This window comes from Glycine max, chromosome 18, assembly GCF_000004515.6.
Source record: "Glycine max cultivar Williams 82 chromosome 18, Glycine_max_v4.0, whole genome shotgun sequence".
NCBI classification, from domain to species: domain Eukaryota; kingdom Viridiplantae; phylum Streptophyta; class Magnoliopsida; order Fabales; family Fabaceae; genus Glycine; species Glycine max.
The window spans coordinates 1499813-1520808 of NC_038254.2; the positions used below are offsets into that span (position 1 = coordinate 1499813).

The 20996-nt window shown below is 30.5% G+C and overlaps 2 protein-coding genes across 2 annotated transcripts; both read right to left on the reverse strand.

The window, feature by feature from the left end:
- Positions 1–2759: 2759 nt before the first annotated feature.
- LOC100792830 (uncharacterized) lies at positions 2760–3250 on the reverse strand. The gene has a single exon (XM_003552074.5). The coding sequence runs from the start codon at positions 3162–3164 to the stop codon at positions 2940–2942; it is 225 nt and encodes a 74-aa protein (XP_003552122.1). The 5' UTR covers positions 3165–3250; the 3' UTR covers positions 2760–2939.
- Positions 3251–9124: 5874 nt separating this feature from the next.
- On the reverse strand, positions 9125–14291 carry LOC100791777 (uncharacterized). Its single transcript, XM_006601880.4, has 7 exons — positions 13972–14291; positions 13418–13503; positions 12183–12329; positions 11970–12078; positions 11682–11805; positions 11032–11305; positions 9125–9506 (listed from the first exon to the last, which is right to left on the reverse strand). The coding sequence occupies exons 1-7, from the start codon at positions 14093–14095 to the stop codon at positions 9399–9401; spliced, it is 972 nt and encodes a 323-aa protein (XP_006601943.1). The 5' UTR covers positions 14096–14291; the 3' UTR covers positions 9125–9398.
- Between the last annotated feature and the right edge of the window lie 6705 nt (positions 14292–20996).

Sequence of the window (20996 nt, forward strand, 5' to 3'; positions counted from 1 at the left end):
TTCTGAAATGTGTTGAAATTTTTTAATCTGTTTTGAAAAGTAGTTTCCAAAAAAGAGATACTTGTAGAAGAAGAAGAATATATATATATAGTATTAGTAAATCTGGGAGGTGTAAATAACAGTTGTTACCACCTAATCTTAGGCTGTAACTTGGTCCACGATGGATTGGATTTTAATCTCAAAGGCCTAGTACAGTCGACAGATATATGGCAAGAATTTTTAGGTGAGCACACTTAAGACTATGTTGAATATATGGAATAAAATTTTCCAACTTCAAATTTCAAACAATAACAAATAATCCATGAAACAAACGACTCCTATACTCTTATTGAGTGTTGATCATTGATTTAAGTACTTACAATTAATAATACATATGAAAAGAATATATATACTATCGAAGAAGTGACCAGCCATAAAAGTGTTGGATTTCCATAAGCCTCTCTTTTAGGCCCAATATCATAAAAGAACGGGTCGCACAGGTCCAAATAAAACAATAGTGTCCCAAGAGGTGGCCCAGCAGTACACAAAGAGACAACAAGGCTTTGTTATTCTATTCTCCCATCCAAGTTCACACCCCATATTTTCTTTTATTTTTTTAACAAAAATATCCTTGACAGACACATTTTTATTATGTATTGTACAAAAAAATATAATATAAAAAAAACAAGTATTTATTGTGTTAAATTTTCATTAAAAAAAATTAACATGACTGAAACTTATTATAACTTTTTTACAAAAAAGTAAAATGACACTATTATTGTGAGTGAAAAAAGGTGTGTTGTTGTAATTGTGAGAAAGTAAGTGCAGAATGTGGCGTGAGAAGAAAGTGATGTAGGAAAATGGACTTGGTGAGTGAGAAAGTATGTGTTACTGTAAATGTAATTGTGAGAAAGTGAGTGTGGTGTGAGAAGATATTGATGTGAGAAGATGGGTGTGGTGAGTGAGAAAGAGTGTGTGGTGCTGTAATAATTGTGAGAATGTGAGTGTGGTGTTTGAAGAGAGCGACCTGGGTTGTTGAGAACATAAACTTCTTTTTGTTGTTTTAGTTTAAAATAATAGCAATACAACGGAAACATTTATGTTTTTGTTGGGTTAAATATTTTTTAAAAAAAAATAATAAAACAAAAACTAGTTCTATTTTGTTCAATCAAAATATATTTTTGTTGTGTATTAATAAGGGTTATCATACATTATAATAGAAATATATTTTCATTATAATAGAAATATATTTTGATTATAATGAATTCACAACACAACCTAGTTTTTAAAATAATAATAAAAAAAAGCTGTGGTAAGAGGTGGAGGCAATGGGACCCATAGGGGCCATGGCCCCCTCCCCTACAGATTTTTAAACCTTCCTAATATTATGTATAATTAATTAATACTACTTTTGATGATATTATTTTTCCTTTGGTTTTGGTCAAGATGTGAAATGGTGGTGCATGAGTGTAGGATGTGCAACACCAACCAGGTTTTACAATTATAAGTCTTTAGGCATTTGATGTTTTCAGACTCTGTTTAATTGGTCTACACTACTTGAGTTGTCAAGTTGTAATCATTGCCATCTTAATAAAATTCACTTTGCTTTAAAAAAAATTAATGGCTCTGCAAATTGTAATTATTTACACCTCACATATGTTCTCATTCCTTTTTCTTTCTAATGTGTGTAAAGGTTTTTGCATTGCATTTCATTAACTTGTAGAAAAACTAGTTTTGAACACATAAAACAACTAGTTTCTTTTAATAATAATGCTTATTAGATTTATAGTTTTTGTTTTTACTAACAATACATTTATATTTAGCTAACATGTCTAACTGTTTTCTGCCAATTTTTATAATACCTATATTCATGTAATGAAACTCCTTTTTCACTAAATTAATTTAAATTTGTTGTGGTTAATTTTTTCTTTTTTTTGGTTGAGAGATGTTTAAGAAGAAAACTATACATATAGTAATTTTATAAGAGAAAAGAAAGAGATGATGAAAAAACACATATGGTGTCTAATGCATTTACTTCAAATTTAGATACTATGTTTTTATTGACATTATTGGATTGAAACATTATACTTTGATAATAATGAGATGAGTGACTTATTGTTGATTGTATTTTTGAAGTTTCATCTCTATTTTGAAGATAAGAGATGCTATCTTTTGTCACACTTTTTTTAGGATATTGTTGTCAGTTCTTTATTCTCTTCTATTTTTTTTGTTATTCATCATTGTGTGCATGTGTATTGTTGGCACTTATTGGTTAATCTTCTTTACTCAATATAATTATATATTTCTTCTGCTTATAAGAAAATATGTTAAATTTCTTGCATATATTATGCATGTGAAAATTTAATTGTTTTTTTTTTCTAAATCAAGATTTTTTATTAGCCCCTTAATAAAATCCTGGCTCCACCCCTGGCTGTGGTGTAATTGTGTAAACTTAGAGAAAATGTGTTGAGAATAACACGGTTCAGGGGACAGTAATGCAAAACATGTACGCCCACTCTGCTAAAAAAGGGCATACTAAAACAGGTCTGCCATATATTTACTTCTGTTTTTCATGTCCTGCTAATTTCTTGTTTAATCAAAATATCTATACTAATTTCCTATAGAGTTTACACTAAAATTTATTTATATCAATACATATCCCTCCAACTCCAAGAGTACATGTATGCATGTACGTGTGAGTAATGAGTTTCTTTATAACCTTCTAGAATCCCAGACAATCTAATCAATAGTTTAAAAATTACAAAACATAAGATCAGATATGTCAAAGTATATATATAAAAAGGGGCACCGGAGATGTTAAACGGGGAACACATTTGCCTTTAATTCAAAACATAACTATGCACAGTAACACAGAGAAACATAGATTACAAAAGGAAAAAATAATAAAACAACAAGGTGCCAACAACAGCCAACTATTGCAACCAGCAAGCTGAAGTTGTTCAAGCAGAAAAGAAACTGTTAGAAGCAGCAATTGCAAATTGGGTTTTGGGTTCCAAAACCCACTTGACAAGCTCCTTCTTCTGCACCTCAATCTTCTCCTTCAGAACCAACAAAGAAGCACAAGAAACCACGTTCAAGTTCCTCTCTTGTACAGCGCCAGCCTTCTTAAAATTCATTGTCCTCCTCTCATATTCTTCTGCTACCAACATAGCAATATCAGACATGGTTGATGGTAGATTCTCTCACTCACTATATATGAAACGATGTTGTTTGTTGTGGTTAAGGGTTGCTCTTACTAAAACCTTGTTCAAAGCAAAAGCTATTTATAGCGACGGATTCTACGTCTCTACGCGTGGCCGGTCAACAGTTTCGGATAAGGCTCAAGCCGTGTTAGGTTTCGATTATTAAATTATTACTCATTACTATACTTTTTTAGTTGGGGTGGGTCATATCCATTAATGTGTCCTTCGTTAAAAAATTCTGAAGACTTTCCGACGAAATATAGAGGACTAACTAATGTTTCTTCAACCTACCCATGTTGTTCACATGCCCTGAATATGATAGGACAATTTGGACAGATCTAATGTGGGAGAATTATAAAAAGGGGACTGAAAATAAGAAAATGTTTTCATATATAAATGTTGTACAAAAAATTGTCCAATAAGGAAAATAAGATGATCGATGCAATAAAAAGAAAATAATAATATTATAAAATTATTGTTTCAATCAATTTGTAAATAATAGAACTAAAAAGGAGTTTAACTTTTAAAGCCAAAGATGGTAAATGTAATTCACTTTTTAAATTAACAATTATAATTCCTTTTTCAAAAAGTATATTTTTACTTTTTTTCATCATTAATTATATTTTTACTTTAAAGAAGTTAAATTTTAAAAAGTGAAATGTGGTGGTAATAATCCAAACAAGAGTTTTGCATGATTTGTAAAATATTCCATTCTCTGTGATCGGTCATCAAATTGGAAAATGACAAAATATTGAAACGTGGGACACGTGTAACGGTTTCTCACTGTATACGTAGTATAGAGACAATAAGCAATAATGTCCGACATGCACATGCCCAAGCCTGTCCCTATCCTTTTTTTTTTTCAGAAGGGATCATTAACTTTGGAATCCTAATTCCTAAAAATGAGATACAGATATACGTTTTTAAAACTACGGATTGGTCCGATGGTTAGTCATATTGAATTCACCTTATGGAGAAGATATATTTAGCACAAAATTTTGTATTTATGTGTGAAAATCTTCCAGATAAGTGAAAGATACAATATGATAAGTGGAATTAGTTTTGGGTTTAGTAGACTGAAGGATACCCTTGACAATATCAAAAAACATATTTTAAAGTAGAAAAAAATGAAAAGAATTTAAAAAATAATAAAAGTAATGTATTTTTTGGTATAGACTACATGTTTAGGATTTAATATGCATATTCAGAAATTAAACTTGAGATATCTAATTAAATTGAAATAATATCATACTAGTTGATCTAAGCGCTCATAATAATAAACGTGATGTAACTTCTTCTTACTTTGATGTTTTATTCAAAGCTAAAAATAATTTTAATAATTGTCTTCATATCATCAATAAAATTTCTCCATGTGTTTCAGCTAATGATAATGACTCCCTCTTAGTGTCTTTCTCTATTGATGAATTTAGATCTACACTCTTTGAAATGGATTCAGATAAATACACATGACCAACTGGTTTGAAACCAACCTTTTTAAAGAAATTTTGGCATCTTTGTGGATCTGAGCTCTTTAATTCTAGAGTCTCATGGCTTGAAACTAGCCAATTCCCACCTCAGGTAAATAAAACAACAATTTTTCTCATCCCTAAAAAATCTAATCCCACCACCATGAAAGATTTTTGACTCATAGTCCTTTGCAATGTTATATACAAAATTATGTCCAAAGTCCTAGCCAATGGCCTTAAGCTTATTCTTCCAAAATGTATCTCTCCTAAACATTCTGCTTTTATCCAAGATCGTTCCATTTTGGATAATGTCCTTATAGTCTCTGAAATTATTCACCACATAAGATGCAAACAAAAAGGAAAACTATGAGAAATTGCTTTCAAAATTGATATCAGCAAAAAAATTTATTGAGTTGACTCGAACTATCTTTTTGGCATCATGGGTAAGATGGGATTTAACAAAAAATGGATAAACTGAATGAGAATTTGTTTCCCATCAATCCAATTCTAGGTGGTTGTTAATGGGGATAATGTGGGGGAAATTTTTCGAGGGAGAAGACGAAAGATAGAATGACTCACTACCATCCTACCTATTCATTATTTGCACTGGGGTCTTTCAACTATTCTTAAAACACGGGGAGGTGAGAGGTGACATACATGGTGTGAAGGTGTGCAAAGGGACTCCCCTCCCCCCTCTCACTTATTATTGCTAATGATTGTTTTCTTTTTTGTCGGCCTAAAAATAATGAAATTTTCACCCTTTAGGAGATCCTAGACACTTATGGAAAAGTATCAAGACAACTTATCAATTTTCAAAAGTCTGAAATCTTTTTGAGTTCGATTATTCAACAACAACAAAGACACAAAATCTCTTCCTAGGTGTCACTAAAAGCATTGGATCCAACAAATATTTAGGACTTCCTTCAATCATTGGCAAGAGGGAAAAGCTATTTTTGGGTTCATCAAAGATCGTCTTTGGAATTGGCTCAATCATTGGACTAGTAAACAACTCTCAAAAGCGGGTAAAGAAATCCTATCAAATATGCTGCTCAATCTATACCCTTTTGCTGCATGAGTGCTTTTTTGCTCCATTCCACTTTAAAAGATGATTTTGAAGAAAATGATGAAGTGTTTTTGGTGGGGCAATAACAACAAAGGAAATGAATCAATTGGCTCAGTTGGATAAAATTATTATAAAAAAAGAATTTGGAGGAATGAAATTAAGACACTTGTACGCCTTTAATCTTACCATGTTAGGAAAGCAAGGTTGAAAATTCACTACCAACCAAGATACTATAATGTTCAAAATCTTCAACGCTAAATATTTTTCATCAATGGATTTCTTGGATGTCCACCTTGGGCACAATCCCATTTTTGTATGATTTAGTATTCACGCTTCACAGGTAATGGTAAAGCAAGGTGTTATTGGAGGATTGGCAATGGTGATTCTACTCATGTCTGGACTCAACCTTGGCTCTAACAATAATCTTAATCCTTTTGTCTCAACCACCCCAATAATGGTATCTCTCCTCTTAAAGTTTCTGACCTTATTGATCATGCTAATTGCCTTTGAAGGAATGATATTCTAGATTCAAACTTCAACCAAGAGGATGCTCAAAAAATTCGTTCCCTAACACTATTGAATATCACGGAGAGAGATCAACTAAGCCGGAAATATTCAACGAATGGTGAGTACACTGTTAAGAGCGCATATCATGCCATTATGGATCATTTGCTAGACAATAGCCACCTCAAGGTTAAAGGGAATTGGAAGACCATTTGGAATCTTGTTGTGCCTCAAAGAATAAAGCACTTCACTTGAAGGCTTCTTCGAAAATGCATTCCAACAAGATCCAACCTGCGCAAGAAAAATATCCTCTATCCCTTACATTGTGTTTGCTGTGATTCAAATATTGAAAATGAGTGGCATCTCTTCCTTGCTTGTGATCATGCCAGACTCATTTGGCAAGCTGCTGACTTATGGAATCTCGCTGAGCATAGATGGGACAATGCAGATAATTTCCATGATTTTATGTTTGATTTTCTATAGGAAAGCCATCTTTTATGGCCCTCTCTCTTGCTATGCAGCATTTGGCAGAATGGAAGCATGCCCGTGCCTTGCACAACCAATAACGTCCACCTACAACTCATAATGGCACAGCATCATAAATTCCTCCTCACCAAAGACATATCAAATGTAATTTGGATGCTGCCCTACTCAAGGATTCTCAAACCTTTGGCATAGGAATGTGCTTGCGGGATTCTCAGGGAAATTTTATCAAAGCAAAATCTGCTACAATTCAAGAACATCCAAAACCTGAAGTTGCAGAGGCATGGGCTCTACACCAGTCCATCAATTGGATAAAAAGATCTACAACTCCAGAACGTGATTTTTGAGTTGGATTACAAGACGGTGGTTGATAATTTGATCAGTTGTTCTACAGGAAAATCAGACTTATTTACAAAGATGTAGAGCCTCCATCTCTTCTATCCCAAACTCAAACTCAAGGGTGAGTGTTATAAAGAGACGAGGAAATCAAGCAACTCATAACTTAGCAAGAGTTTCTCGATTTTATGTTAGCTTTGGTGTCTTCAATTACATCCCAACTTGTATTGTTTCTCATGTTATGAATGAAATGTAATAACCTATGAAGTACCGATACCAACACGGACACCGGACACGGACACGTGAACACCTGTAATGTTAAAAATATAGAACGTAGTATGGGTGTTGGACACTGGCACGGACGCGTGTCGAACACTAGACACGACAAGAGGTTAGAATATTCATGCTTCATAGATAATAACTATGTTTTTCATTTAAAAAAAACATGATATATAAAATATGATAAAAAATAAATATAGGTTTGATAGTGTCTTCAGTTACATCCCAACTTGTATTATTTCTCATATTATGAATGAAATGCAATAACTATATTTTTCATTTTAAAAAAACATGATATATAAATGTGATAAAAAAATAAATATAAGTTTGATATATTTTATTTTTGTCAAACTACTTTCTTAGTGTACAGGATAAAACAACAGAAAAATACAAGAAAGTAAAATAATAGTGAGAAATAATAAAATAATGGAAGATATATAATAGATCATACAAACATCCGGTCAAAACAAAAAGATGAAACAAAAGAGAGAAAAAAAATGTAATAAAATAAAAGCTAGAATAAAAAAAAAGTTACATGTATGAATATCAACATCCTTTGGCCTTAATACGTGTCACAAATTTTCAATTTGATTCTTACAGTAAAAAAATTACTAAATTTTATTTGCCAAAAATTATCAATTTAATTCTTATCATCATATGTCAATCAATAACCATTGATCTCCTTACCTATTCTTAATTTAGTTTTTATAATATAGAGCATTTCTAATTGTATCGCTATATATATATATATATATAAATAATTGTATCGCTATAATTTATTCTTAATTTGGTACCCGTAAATAGAAACCAAATTTAGAATACACTATTCCCATATAAAATCATAAAAAACAATTCACACAAGTGATAAAAATTTATGTCTCTTAATTAAATAATTCAAGATTTAAATCCTAATTCACCTTTTAAGTATGAAATAAAGATAAAAATATACAAATTTTGAGTAGTCTACTAGTCGTACAAACACTAAATTATATATTTAAACGCAAAAAATGTACACCTTATCGTTATATTATAGCCTTGATTTATAACAATAATAATTACGTGTCATTGTAAGTCGGTGATGAATGATGATATACCATATATGCAACATTATACACGTGGCTATTTTCGTAAAACTCCAATCCAAATAAAAATCCGTGTTCTGAATCAGTTTCTGACTCGATCACAAATCCGTTATTTTTTTAGGAACCACAACTCCGATTTATCCCATAACAATAAGTAAATAATAAGTAAAATGGACATGAGTTTTAGCAAAAAAAAATAGAAAAACTAAGCATACTAAAACATTATCATTTTAAGAAAGAAAGAAAAAAGACTATCATAACTGATTAGGATCATAAAATTTCCTGAAACTCCAAATTTCTTCTTTGTGCAAAATTATCAATATAATCCTCTTTGTTAAAATCAACAGCGTTATGGGATGCTTAATTATCAACTCAAGACTCAGTTAATGACGTTAAAGCCAAGAAGATTCACTTCCATTATGCGGGACAACAAATTTAATTTAACAGAAGCAACATCATCATAACTAAAAAAAAAAAAAACTAAACTGATGAGAAAGAGAATGAAAACAAAACTACGACCTAGAACAAACACAGGACCAAACATATATTTTTCCTCACTCTAAACAATATGCTTTTAAAACGGGGCAACTGTACGAATGAAATTCTACCGCTAGAATTCTTTGATTAGTAAAGTAATCCAAATCAAAACCAAAATTTAAAACAAATGGGACAAGCAATGAATAAAACCTGATTACCCAAGCAGAATCTTATCAAGGAAAAGAAATGATGTACCTGTAACCTGTTACTGGTCATTAAAAGAATCCTCTTCCATTTTCTTTACATAAGTAGACCGTGTCAGACATTCACAAATTTCCACATATCAGCGGTTCAGCACAAGCGTACAACTCTAGCCACAATGAATTGAATGGCTATTACACAATTATCAATTAACTGCGGGTCTTCATGAAAAGGACCAGCTTACCAAAACATGGGGAGGGCCAATGTATATCTACTTCCATTCAAGTCATCAAGTAGATGACTGATGACTCTTTCAAACTCGGACTCATAGTAGGCCTAATGTTTTCAACTGTTGAATATGCTCGGGTGGAAGAGCCGGGGGAGACCAATCCGATCCTGTCAACTCTCCATCAACATCTTCAACCACATACTCCTATGATGAGAAGCAATAATAGTTTCACAATCAACAATTCAAGACGACGTCAGAATTTTTCAGGGCATCATGATGTTCTCATAAAACATGCAGTTAACACATGGGATTATCAGTACTGATAACTAATCTCAAACTGCTTGTGTTCCATGTCAAATGTAATCCAGAAAGAGGCCGCCCAAAAGCCAGCCTTAAGGCATCAAAATACCAGACTCAAGTCTAAGCTCAATTACTATCACACCCGGATAAGCGAACGAGAGTTGCAAAATCAAATCTAAAACACTTGTCATATCAGACAGACAAAAAGACTAAGGAGAGAGAATACATCCAACAAAACTCTTCAAATAAGTTGATGCAGACATTGTTAGCAATGAATAAAAAACTCAGATGGTAAACTTCACTAACAAATTGAATGCAACTCCAAACGGTGAAGACCCATCAAATCCAAATCTCGAAACTGTGGGTCAAATCACATCCTCTCCAGCCAATCTTGTCTGCAGCCAAATCATAACCGTTGATTGGTTATTGCACATTAATTCATGCAGAGAGAAAATATTGATAAATGGTCCAGATTTTGGCTGCACAGAACATCCTGCTGCAGAGGCAAGAGAGGATCCTGATCCACAGTGACATATCTGACAACCGTATGGCAGCCTTTCTGTTACATCAGTGCTTCCTAGCACCACAGCCCCACCCTAGCTAAATTATACAGGCAATGGAAGAGCAGGAGGGGATTGCATAATGCATACTCATGTACTTGGGATGGGTGTGTGAGTGAGGATAAACTTGAGGAATTGATTTGTAACACAGCTGCACATGCAGCAGGTGGGACGAAGGAGTTTTGCTTTGAGAACAGAATCAGGGGAAGGGGGAGGGAGGAGGAAGTGAGGCAAGCATGTACTGAGCAAGAGACAGAGAAGAAGAAAAGTAGACCCATCAAAGAGTCTGACATATTTCTGTATTTACTTCTTTTGGCTGAGCTTTTATACAATTAAAGATCCTCATCTATATAATGGTATCATATTCATATCAGTAGCAAAGATGCATATTATTACGAGAGTTTGGAAGTACTTTCCACATTATAATTCCAGTTCTCTGCCAAATGTCAATAATTTATTATACTAGAAAATCCTTTTGAAGTCAATCAAAACAGCTACATCAAAAGCAATGCATGTTATATAATGGTAAGCTAGTAGCTGAAATACATTTACTTTCGCAAAACCATCAGGCATCATAAAAATCCTCAGTCAATATGGCTCTAATGCAAGAGAATCTAAAAAACAAGTCAATTACAAAAGCAGAAAAAATTATGGTTGAGATTCTTGGCTATTCCTTCCCTGGTAAATGTTTCTGTGAAGATATTATATAGGACTTAAATGCTAAAAAAAACCCAAGTGATGGCTAAATGGGCTAATTGCATATATCAGTTAGGAATTTAGCATGACTTGACAGCTGAATTGCAACAAGAATTGACAGCTCATAGCAATGCACCAAAAGCACAAAAGATGAGAAAGTAAACCAACCACACCTTTGTTAACATCCTTTTTGCAAGTATGTGATAATGACGTTGCCATATCCGTTGACCTACCATGGTAGCAACCAATACACTGTAGAATATCCCAATTACAGTAAAAAGTCCCAGAACAATCAAAGCCATAATGAATAATAATGGTAGCCCTGCTTCCCCAGCACCCCCCAAACAACCACCACATTCAGTTGCCATGGTTCCACAACTCTCAAAGCATGTGGTGCAATCAGTCCACATACAAAGAGTGCCTGGCAAATGACAGTCTGCACAAACTCTGCAACAACATACAAAACAAAAATCAAACTTAGTCACGAATCACTGCCATTCTGAGTCACAAACTTGCTGCTAATATAACCTAATTCATTAATAACACGACACAGCCTTCTTTCTCTGTTTAGCATAAGCAAGCATGAATAATTTAACAACGGAATATTATGTCTTTCAAAAAAAAGTTATTAAAAGAAGGGTCTGTGATATAGTGTAAATTAAATCTTTATCTTTATATATTACACTCCAAGCATAGTTTCTGGCATCCTACAATTAAGCAAGAAAACAAGCATTATAACGATGCCTCATGCAGATGCTCGGAGTTTCATCATGTGTTCTGACAATATCAGAGGCTTGTGAATTTGTAAAATCAAGGTTATTACCCAGGTTGACAGCAACAAAGACATAGTTCTCTACAAGGCTGAGCTAAATCATTGCGTACTCTTCGATCATAGCAGGTAATGAAGCACCCAGAAAGGCCAAGCAAGGCGAAAAACAATAGAGCTCCTGCATTAAAAAATACCAACAAAACATCAACACAAAAACCAGTATCTTTTTAAATGTGGAACAAGGAAACTATGAACTCAAGGTGATGGAGGAAAAAAAGAATTTGCAGAAAATAATGTTGTATAAGCAATTTGATGACACCGTTTAAGCTAAACGCAATTTACCACATATATAGTAAAAGCTCATTTCACTATCAAAACCCCAGAGAAGACGAAGCCAATATTGCTGGTAACCATCTATTAGATAAACCAAATATGCCAGTGAAGCAATGACCTGCATATAAAGGTAATTAAGGGGATAAATTGGATCACCTATATGCATTCATAAAGTAAAAATGGATAAGTAGATGGAAAGATTAATGGAAACATATCACCTACAAGCTGGACAGACAGAAAAATAAACAAAATATCTCTGGTGACAAAAAACCGAAATTTCAGGGTACGCCATTTCCTATCAGCGGCAACATGAACACGCAAATGATAAGGAGCCTTGCACGTAGTGCAGTGAGCAAAGGCAAACCCTTCCTGCAATAAAAAATTAAGTATTATCCATATATTTCTTAGGTCAAGCACCGCAAAGTACATCATTTTACACATTGTTATTTAATATGGAATATCCAGGTGTTTCTCCATCAATGGTTATTTACTCAGTACCTTACACCCCACAATGCACCATATACATTAGAGGATTTTTTTTCCAAAGAAAAATTAGCTTGTTGTCTACAGTTCTTTTCATCACTAGACTAAGTCACAACAATTCATTTTAAAGATAATTAATTGTTACAGTATCATACTATCATTAAAAAAAAAGGAAGAATAGAATGGAAGACTAAAGATAGTTACTAAACAAAAATGTGTCAATGGCAAGAGATACAAGAGCAAGGAAAACATGTTAAAAGCCATGGAGAGTAAATCAAAACTGCAAACACAAATTGCCTAAAATAAAATTGACAAACATGTAAACTCTTTTCATCACCGAATAGGGTAATGGGTAGCCAAGAGAGAGAGATAACTGAAGGGTAAGAATCAGCAGAAATCATCAGAAAGGATATGAAATGTTACCAAGTCAAGTACAGGCTACCAGGGGTGGATCAAGAGATGTATGAAAGGGGGGCCAAATTTTTTTTATACAATTATTTAAATATTTAACTTAATAAATGATTATTTAATAAATTATGAATTTCACAAAATTATTTATTATCAATTTCATGCGTAAAACCAGAGATATGATTCAATACAAAGGAAATTAAGTAAACACTAACTCAACATTCTAAATTTTCTTTACTTTTCTCTATTAATATTTTTTTAAAAAGAAAATTCTTCTCACATATACAAAGAGTCTTGAGGGAGGGAGGGAGGGCAATGCCCCCCCTTGAATCCGTTACCACAGGGTAATAGACACAGGTTAGAAAAAATATCATGAGATCAACAAATGAAAACATAACATAGATCATTTGATTAATTGATTAACCAAACAAAAGGTTTACCGACCACCAAAAAATAGCCTTGGGTCAGTTTTGCATAAAAGATACAGCTTGCCATCCTTACTATCAATCACGAATCATCATCACTTATAAAGTTGTGTTGTTATGTAATAAATCACTAATCATTACCTTAATTGCTCGCCAATGATCCAAACATTCTCGATGCACATATTTTGATGTACCTTTGCACTTACAAGGGGCTATGAAATCTCTACCTGGGTAAAAAAAAACAAGGAAGCCAACTGAAAAAAAATATGATGACACATCCAAGCGTTGAGGATAAACATTCAACAACGAAGCTTACATAGCTGCAATACCCAACACGTGGAACAATAACAGTCCCAATAGCAACTATACACATAATTGCAAAAGAAAACGCAATTCAAATTCCAATCAAATGATCCAGACGTTATCGAATTATTCGAATACAATAATTCATTTACTTTGCAACCAAAAATCAGCTGAGCTTGACCAATAACCGTGCTTCTTAACTTAACGCGATTCAAGTTGTTATAAAATGAATTGAATAAACCGAACAGGTAAAATTCGAAATCACGACTTATTTTATTTAGTATATAGAATTAAGAATAGATTGTTCTCACCACATCGAAGTGCAGCTTGCCCTAACCTGAAAAGTGAAACTGAAAAATTTAAAAAGAAAAAGAGGATGAAAGTGAAATTACCGTCAGTTTCGAGACAAATTCGGCACTGGATTTGTTCGGAGGGACCGGCTTCGAGGTCGATCTCGGAAGGGTCAGCGAGGGGAAGGGGAGGAACAAGAGGAGAAGAATCTGAGTGATCGGCCATTGAAATTCGGAGGGTACAAGTGTCAAAATGAATTCTAATTCTTCATCATCATCGTTAGCTTAGATTAAATTTAGAATAGAGGAGAAGAAGAATCTTTCACTGATGATCCTTCTCTTTCTCTCTCTAGAACTGCCAATTGCGAATTGATTTTTCAAGTTTTTGTTATCACAGACACAAAAGTTGCGAGACTACAGTGAAACCGGTGAATTCCCAAAACTAACCGCGAATAACAATCAAATCTGCGTTGGATAATAAAATCTAATGAAAAAGGTTAATAAAAATTAATATTTTAACAATAATTGTAATCATTCTGATTTAATCACATTCAAAACAACTTTTTATCAATTTCAAAAGTAAATTATATAAGAATTGAATTTATTTTTTTAAAAAAAAAATTAGCGTATATTATTTAGTTATATATCTAAACATTCTAACAAATTAACCTTCCGTTAATTTTTTAACATTTTAACAATTGTTGATAAACAAAATTTAATTTAAAAGTATTACTAGCTTAATTGTAGCTTTTCACTCTTAATTATAATTTTATGAAATTTTTCATTAATTTTTTTTTTTACTTTTCTGTGCATTACTACATTCTGTCTTTTATTTTTAAAATTTCACGAATTTTATTCATCGGTTTTTGACTATTTATTTGCATTAGTTGACTTTATTAACTGCTGAGGTAAATTTCATTGAACGACACTGATATGCTGGCGTCCAATTAAAGATAAAAATACTCGATTTTTTTAAAGTAAAGAACAAAAGGTATGATTAAGCCTTTAGATAATAGTAAACGTATAGGAGATAGGGTTTAAATTCTTAAAAAAGACTCTTTCTTCTCACTACCATTAAAGTAACTAAATCATTCGGTTTGCTTGATTTATAGATAAAAAAATTTATATATAATATTAATTTTTATTATTCTAATTTAAAAAATAAAAATTTATATAAATATTAATAAAACAAAAATAATAAAAATAATGTCACAATTAGACATAGAAGTTGTTATGGAAGTTCTTTATTGAAGCTTCAACTTGAATTCTCATTATAATCTCCAATACAAAATACTCAATTGTCCTAATAAAAATTTTAAACAACTTTTAGATTAAGAGAAATTGAGAAAATTTACTAAAAAAAACTGATAAAAATAACTAAAAATAAGTAGTATTTTTTAAGTAAAAAAAAAAACTTAAATTAACATTTGGATCACTAAAATTATCAATAACTAAGGTGAAACAAATAAAAATACATCAAAAATATTACATTGATATGTGTATGGTCAAAATAATTTGTTTTTCTAATCACGATATTGGCATGAAATAATTCTTATAAAAAATAATGATTAATCTTTGTTGGAAAGGCAATAAATACATATAAGATAAGAAAAAAATTTAATATAATTTATTTCATACCCAAAATCATAATTATTTTATTATATAGTAAATATACACCCATAGACAATAAGTACCCAAAAATAAAAGTAGACATAGGCAATAAGTAAATTTAAAAAGCCAGTACTCCACGAGTTTTTTTTTTTGTTTTTTTTACCGGAAAACCGAACCAAAATATCCCCCAAACTAAACTACAAATATTATCGGTTAGTAAAACTGTAAACGTGCCAAGATTGTATCTTTTTGGTAGTTTTTGTAGCATTTACTTCCAAGGAATGAAGAAAAGATTATTCGTAGAGATTTTGGGCTTCGGCCATCAATTCAAGTTTTTGGGCTCATTACCAGTCCATTTATCATACCTTTCCAAGGAGGGAACAATTATTGTTATTGACACTATGCTAATAGCAATTTTATCATTCTACATTCCTTTCTTTTTCCTACATCCTCAACCCTTCTTCCTTCCTCTCTCACTTTCCCCTTCTTATTTCATAATACACCCTACCCTTCTCCCTTCCTCTCTCACTTCTTATTTCTTCATTACTTTTTCCAACTCTTGTCTTCACTCTCGTCTCCCTCACATCACCTAATGTTGTATTTTTTTTTAATACAACAGAATCGTGTTTTTGTTGTGTTTTTTACACAATGAAAACATGCATGATTTGCTTTTTTTTTATTTTTTAGAATTGTAAATTTTTTAATTGTTCTAAAATATACATATTGTATAGCAAGTCATTTAATGAGGTCCTTAACAAGTGAATAATGAGACAAAACATAACAATGGAAATTATTTTTCGACAAAAAAATTATAAAACAGAAACATGTTTCTATCGTGCATGTATATAATAGAAACATGTTTCCATTTTATGAAGTGCATCAGATAAAAATATAACAACAAAAACATATTTTCATTGTACATTAATAGTTATACAATGGACGCATGTTTTCATAGCGCAATTGGGGGTGGCAAATAAAAAAACACAACATAAACATGTTTACATTGTGTAACTATCAATATACAATGAAAGTATGTTACCATTATGCATATGGGGATAAAAAAATTTAACAACGAAATCATAATTCCATTGTTAAATTTTTTTTAATCCCATTTGCAAAACAAAACCATGTTTCTATTTTGGTTTATGTCAGGGGGCAATTTTGGGATACCATAAAAAGGTACTCACACTGGTAGTGCCAATAACAAAAGTAGGCAGTGATAATAGCAATTCCCTTTAAAAGAAAGCATGGATGTGATGGAACTCTATTTAGTATTGGGGCTGCTATTCTCACCCGCAATTTTGCAAAATTACTTGCCTGCCCCTCCTCCCTTTCCTGCACCCCACCATCTTTCCTTCTTCCTTGGTTGCACTTGAATCTGCGATTAGGTAGGTTTTTTTTTTCTTCATACTTTTAACTGAACTGAGTTATAATTTTGTTGTATTTCCAACACAACAGAATCATAGAATTTTTTATTTATAAAAAAACAACAAAATTATAATTCTGTTAGCGTGTGTCTGGGTTGAGATAGTAACTTAATTCGAGAGATTATTATTCACGCTTATCGTGATATGATGCCATCACGTCATATATCATTCAAACTTATATCACGTCGTCATTATTGTTTTCAATTAATCATGTGCCAATAATGCTCAATTTAAAATTTATTTATTTAACGTAAAAAAATGGCAAAAAATAATTATACACAGAAAGAAAATTAAGTTACTCTAAGATAATCTATTGATAACATTACTACTTTTAATAATTATTTTTCAATATTAATTTTATTATTTTAACCATTAAATTAAGGTTTAAATATTTTTTTAGTTCTTATTATTTAATGTTTTTTTTAGTCTTAAAAAATTATATTTATTTTATTTTTAGTACTTATAATATTTTAAATAATATTTTGAACAGTAAAAAAATATTATAAAATATCATATGAATCAAAAATAAAATAAACATAATTAATAAGGACTAAAAATAAAAAAAAAATATAATAATAAAAAGAAAAAAAGTACTAAATTACAGCACTAAAGAAATATTAAATCTTAAATTAAAGTTGGGTTGAAAATTCATTAAATTAAAGTTAATTTTTAGCAAATAAAATATACATTTTTATTTAAAACTAAATTTATTTAATACTTCATTTGACCAATTTAATATAATATAATTTAAAGTATGTTTCTCTTCATTATAAAATTAGAAAAGTTTGATTTTTGACCCAACGAAACTTGTTGTATGTTTTCAATTCTTCTAAAATTAAAATCTTATAATATGTTTCAAAGTTAAGGTTGATTAAAATTGAACATATATGTTTAATGAATATAAGTTCAATTTTACACGTATTTAGTCCTTAAGTGGAGATTCATGGTATATGTATGTGCATTTTAAATAATTGACCTTAACTCTAGATCAAATTATGATATATTTTAATTTTACAAGGATTAAAAACATAAAAAAATAGTATGGACAAAAATCAAACTCTTTTAATTTTATAAAGATGAAAAATATATTTTACTTTATAATATGTATATATATATATATATAATAGTTTTTTTAAGAAAAGTATAATAAATATTAACTATAAGTTTTTATAATTATTAAGCTAATGTTAATATATTCAAGAATTCAAATAATTAATATTTTACATATATTGGCTAAAAAAAATTACATATATAATTGATTGCATAGTTAAAATGAGTAATTGATCCAAAACCGATCAAAACCTTTGATTATAAAGGGGAAAAAAAACCTTGTTGATGTTGATAGGGAAACTTCTCAGTTCTCATTGTCAATCAGAACTTGCAAGTTGCATTTCCACAAACTGAGTTGATAATTTTTGCTTTCAACTTTAATCCGGCCAGTTTCGTGACCGTGTTTGAGGAGCACAGCAACACCAAACATACTTGCCTTTGAGGTCTTTACCCTCAAGCCAATGATAGTAACTCCAAAGTCAAAAAGTTCAGTATTTTTTTTTTTTTTCATTTTTTCGTCAGCTTGAATGACACTTGGATTTAGACAAAGGTTTTTTCATAATAATTATAATAATAATAATTTTCACGTAAGGTTGAGCATAGGACGAGTTAATTCAAACAATTTTATGTCATTATTTGACCTGAAATTTTAATAAACCTATTTATTTGAGTCAAAACCATCCAACTACTTGCCTTGCACCCCAATAAAAATGAGAAAAAAAATTTACTAAGAAAAAGGTGAGGAAAAAGTATCAGAAATCATAATTAAATAACAAAAAAAAGTATATTAACAAAAAAAGTATAAGAATTTTATCCTTGAGGTTTGAATATTTTTTCTAGGTGTTTTCATACTTTCAAATCATCTTGTAAGAATCTTTGCATGACTTCAGGTTAAAATAATATAGTATTAATAAAAAAAAGTATAAGAATTTTATCCTTTTTGAAACAATTAACTTGATCCAACTTAAATTAATTGAAGTATAAAATACTTTTAAATACGGTTCATCTTTTATTTAAAGTAAAAGATAACGTATAAGACTCAACGTGTTGTCAACTAACCAATGTTTTTTTCTTTTACAAAATAAAATGTTCAAGTTATCGTATCATATCAAATCAGGAAAGATAAAAGGCTCACAATGGATTAACATAAAAAGAAGGGGACAAGAGATAAGGTGGGGTTGTATTGAAACCCTTGCGCATGTGAGAAATTACCCATTGAGGCAACCATATAATCAGTAAGTGAACTGTTATTTATGGAGAAAAAAAGTAGAGTAATTGCTTATAGTGTCTTAATATTTCGAAACGTGTCATGTAGAGTAATTGTTATAAATTTTTATAATTAAAAAAAATGTTTTATTGGTTATAAAACCAAACAAAAAATGATTCCATTAAACTGTATTATTATTTTTGTATTAGATAAATGATTATTCTCCCTAAAAACATTAAATGCTCTTTATTAATATTTTTTCATTTAAAATAAATAAATAATCTCAACAAGTTATAGTTATTCTAATTAATTTACCAATAAATCAAATGAAATTATATAGATATTTTAATATTTATCCAATTATAAATATAATTATTTTTTTATAGATCACAATTATTTTTTCACCCTTTGAGTATTCGATATACAGTTACATACTCGAGATTTGAATTAGAAATTACTAATTAAGTTAAACTAATTTTGATGTAGTTGATTTATGCACTCGATTGTACAAATATAATTGTTTTTAAATATTGTGCAAATGGGTTTTGGGGATTTCACTTACTTAATATGATTTAGAAACATTATTATTATTATTTCTGTAAAAAAAAAGAAATATTATTATTATTACAATTTCTTCATCCTTCTTATATACTTTTTTAAAAACGAAAAAAAAAAATATTGAGTTTCGTTTATGATTAAGAAAAATGTTTCATAATTAAAAATTAAAAACTAGTGTCTGCATCATCACATTACTAAACTAGGTTGCCTGATGTCACTACTGATAAAATCAAAGGAAGATTCACTGACGCAAGAGGAAGTCATCATAGAAGCAGCTATAAAAACACATTTTAGTTTCCAGCATGCAAAACTTTTGATTACGCGAGACATATCTCCATTTATAAGTGTCTTGAACAAATTATGAAAGTAGTTAGCAACTTAGCATCCTCTTCTTCTTTTTTTCTTTCTTAATATGCAATGTTGATGTCCCTTACTTTCCTTTTTCTTGTTTTTCAAAATACACAACTTGGGGTTGCTACTGTTTGGGAAGCTAGAGGGAGTTTGGCAGGAAAAAATATTTTAATTTTTCAGAAACTTGGAAAACTTAAATAGTATTTGATTTGAGTGTCTTTTTTGTTTTCATTTTCAAAGAAAACATAAAATAACATGTTTTGTTTAAAATTTAGAAAATATTTTCAAAAACATGACCAATTGAAGACAATAAATTAGTGCTTTCAGTTTTTCCTGAAGGGGTGAAAATATGATGGTATCTTGGAATATATAAAATTAAAAAATAAACATTCAAATCAAATGTTATCTTAATTTTCTGTTTGGTATGTATTTTTTAAAAATAACATTCTTGAGAAATGATATTTCTAAAAAAAAATTTAATAAATTTTCCATAAAAACTTTTTCGTGAAAAGAGGAGGTAATTTTACTTTTTTTATTTTAATTTTTACTACAGTAAATATATCATATTTTTTTATTAAATTATATAATATGATAAATAATTAAAATAATCGATAAAAATATACATAATTATTTAATTTTAAAAAAAATTATTTAAAAATTTTGAATGGTCAGAAAAAAAATTATTTATTAACATGAAATATGAGCATGAAGATTCATTATTTCCAAAATTAAAAAAAAAAAAAAAACTCCTACAATACCAATCGTCGGTTAAATTCTTCCATAGCTTGAGAGGCCCCAATAGCCATTCTTAGTGACAACCCACTTTGGATTGTCATTTGGAATAAAACCAGCAATAGGAAAAGCCAATTGGGTGTGTTTGCTTGACGTATCACTTGCCATTATTAATTATTCAAACCAACACA

What these genes read in the sequence shown, in the direction of transcription:
- LOC100792830 (XM_003552074.5), bottom strand. Translation starts at nt 3,164, where the DNA reads ATGTCTGATATTGCTATGTTGGTAGCAGAAGAATATGAGAGGAGGACA.
- LOC100791777 (XM_006601880.4), bottom strand. Translation starts at nt 14,095, where the DNA reads ATGGCCGATCACTCAGATTCTTCTCCTCTTGTTCCTCCCCTTCCCCTC. An exon ending in TTTTTCTGTCTGTCCAGCTT is followed by an intron (nt 12,079 to 12,182) that starts GTAGGTGATATG and finishes CTTTATATGCAG; the next exon opens with GTCATTGCTTCACTGGCATA. An exon ending in GAGCTTTTACTATATATGTG is followed by an intron (nt 11,806 to 11,969) that starts GTAAATTGCGTT and finishes TTTTTAATGCAG; the next exon opens with GAGCTCTATTGTTTTTCGCC.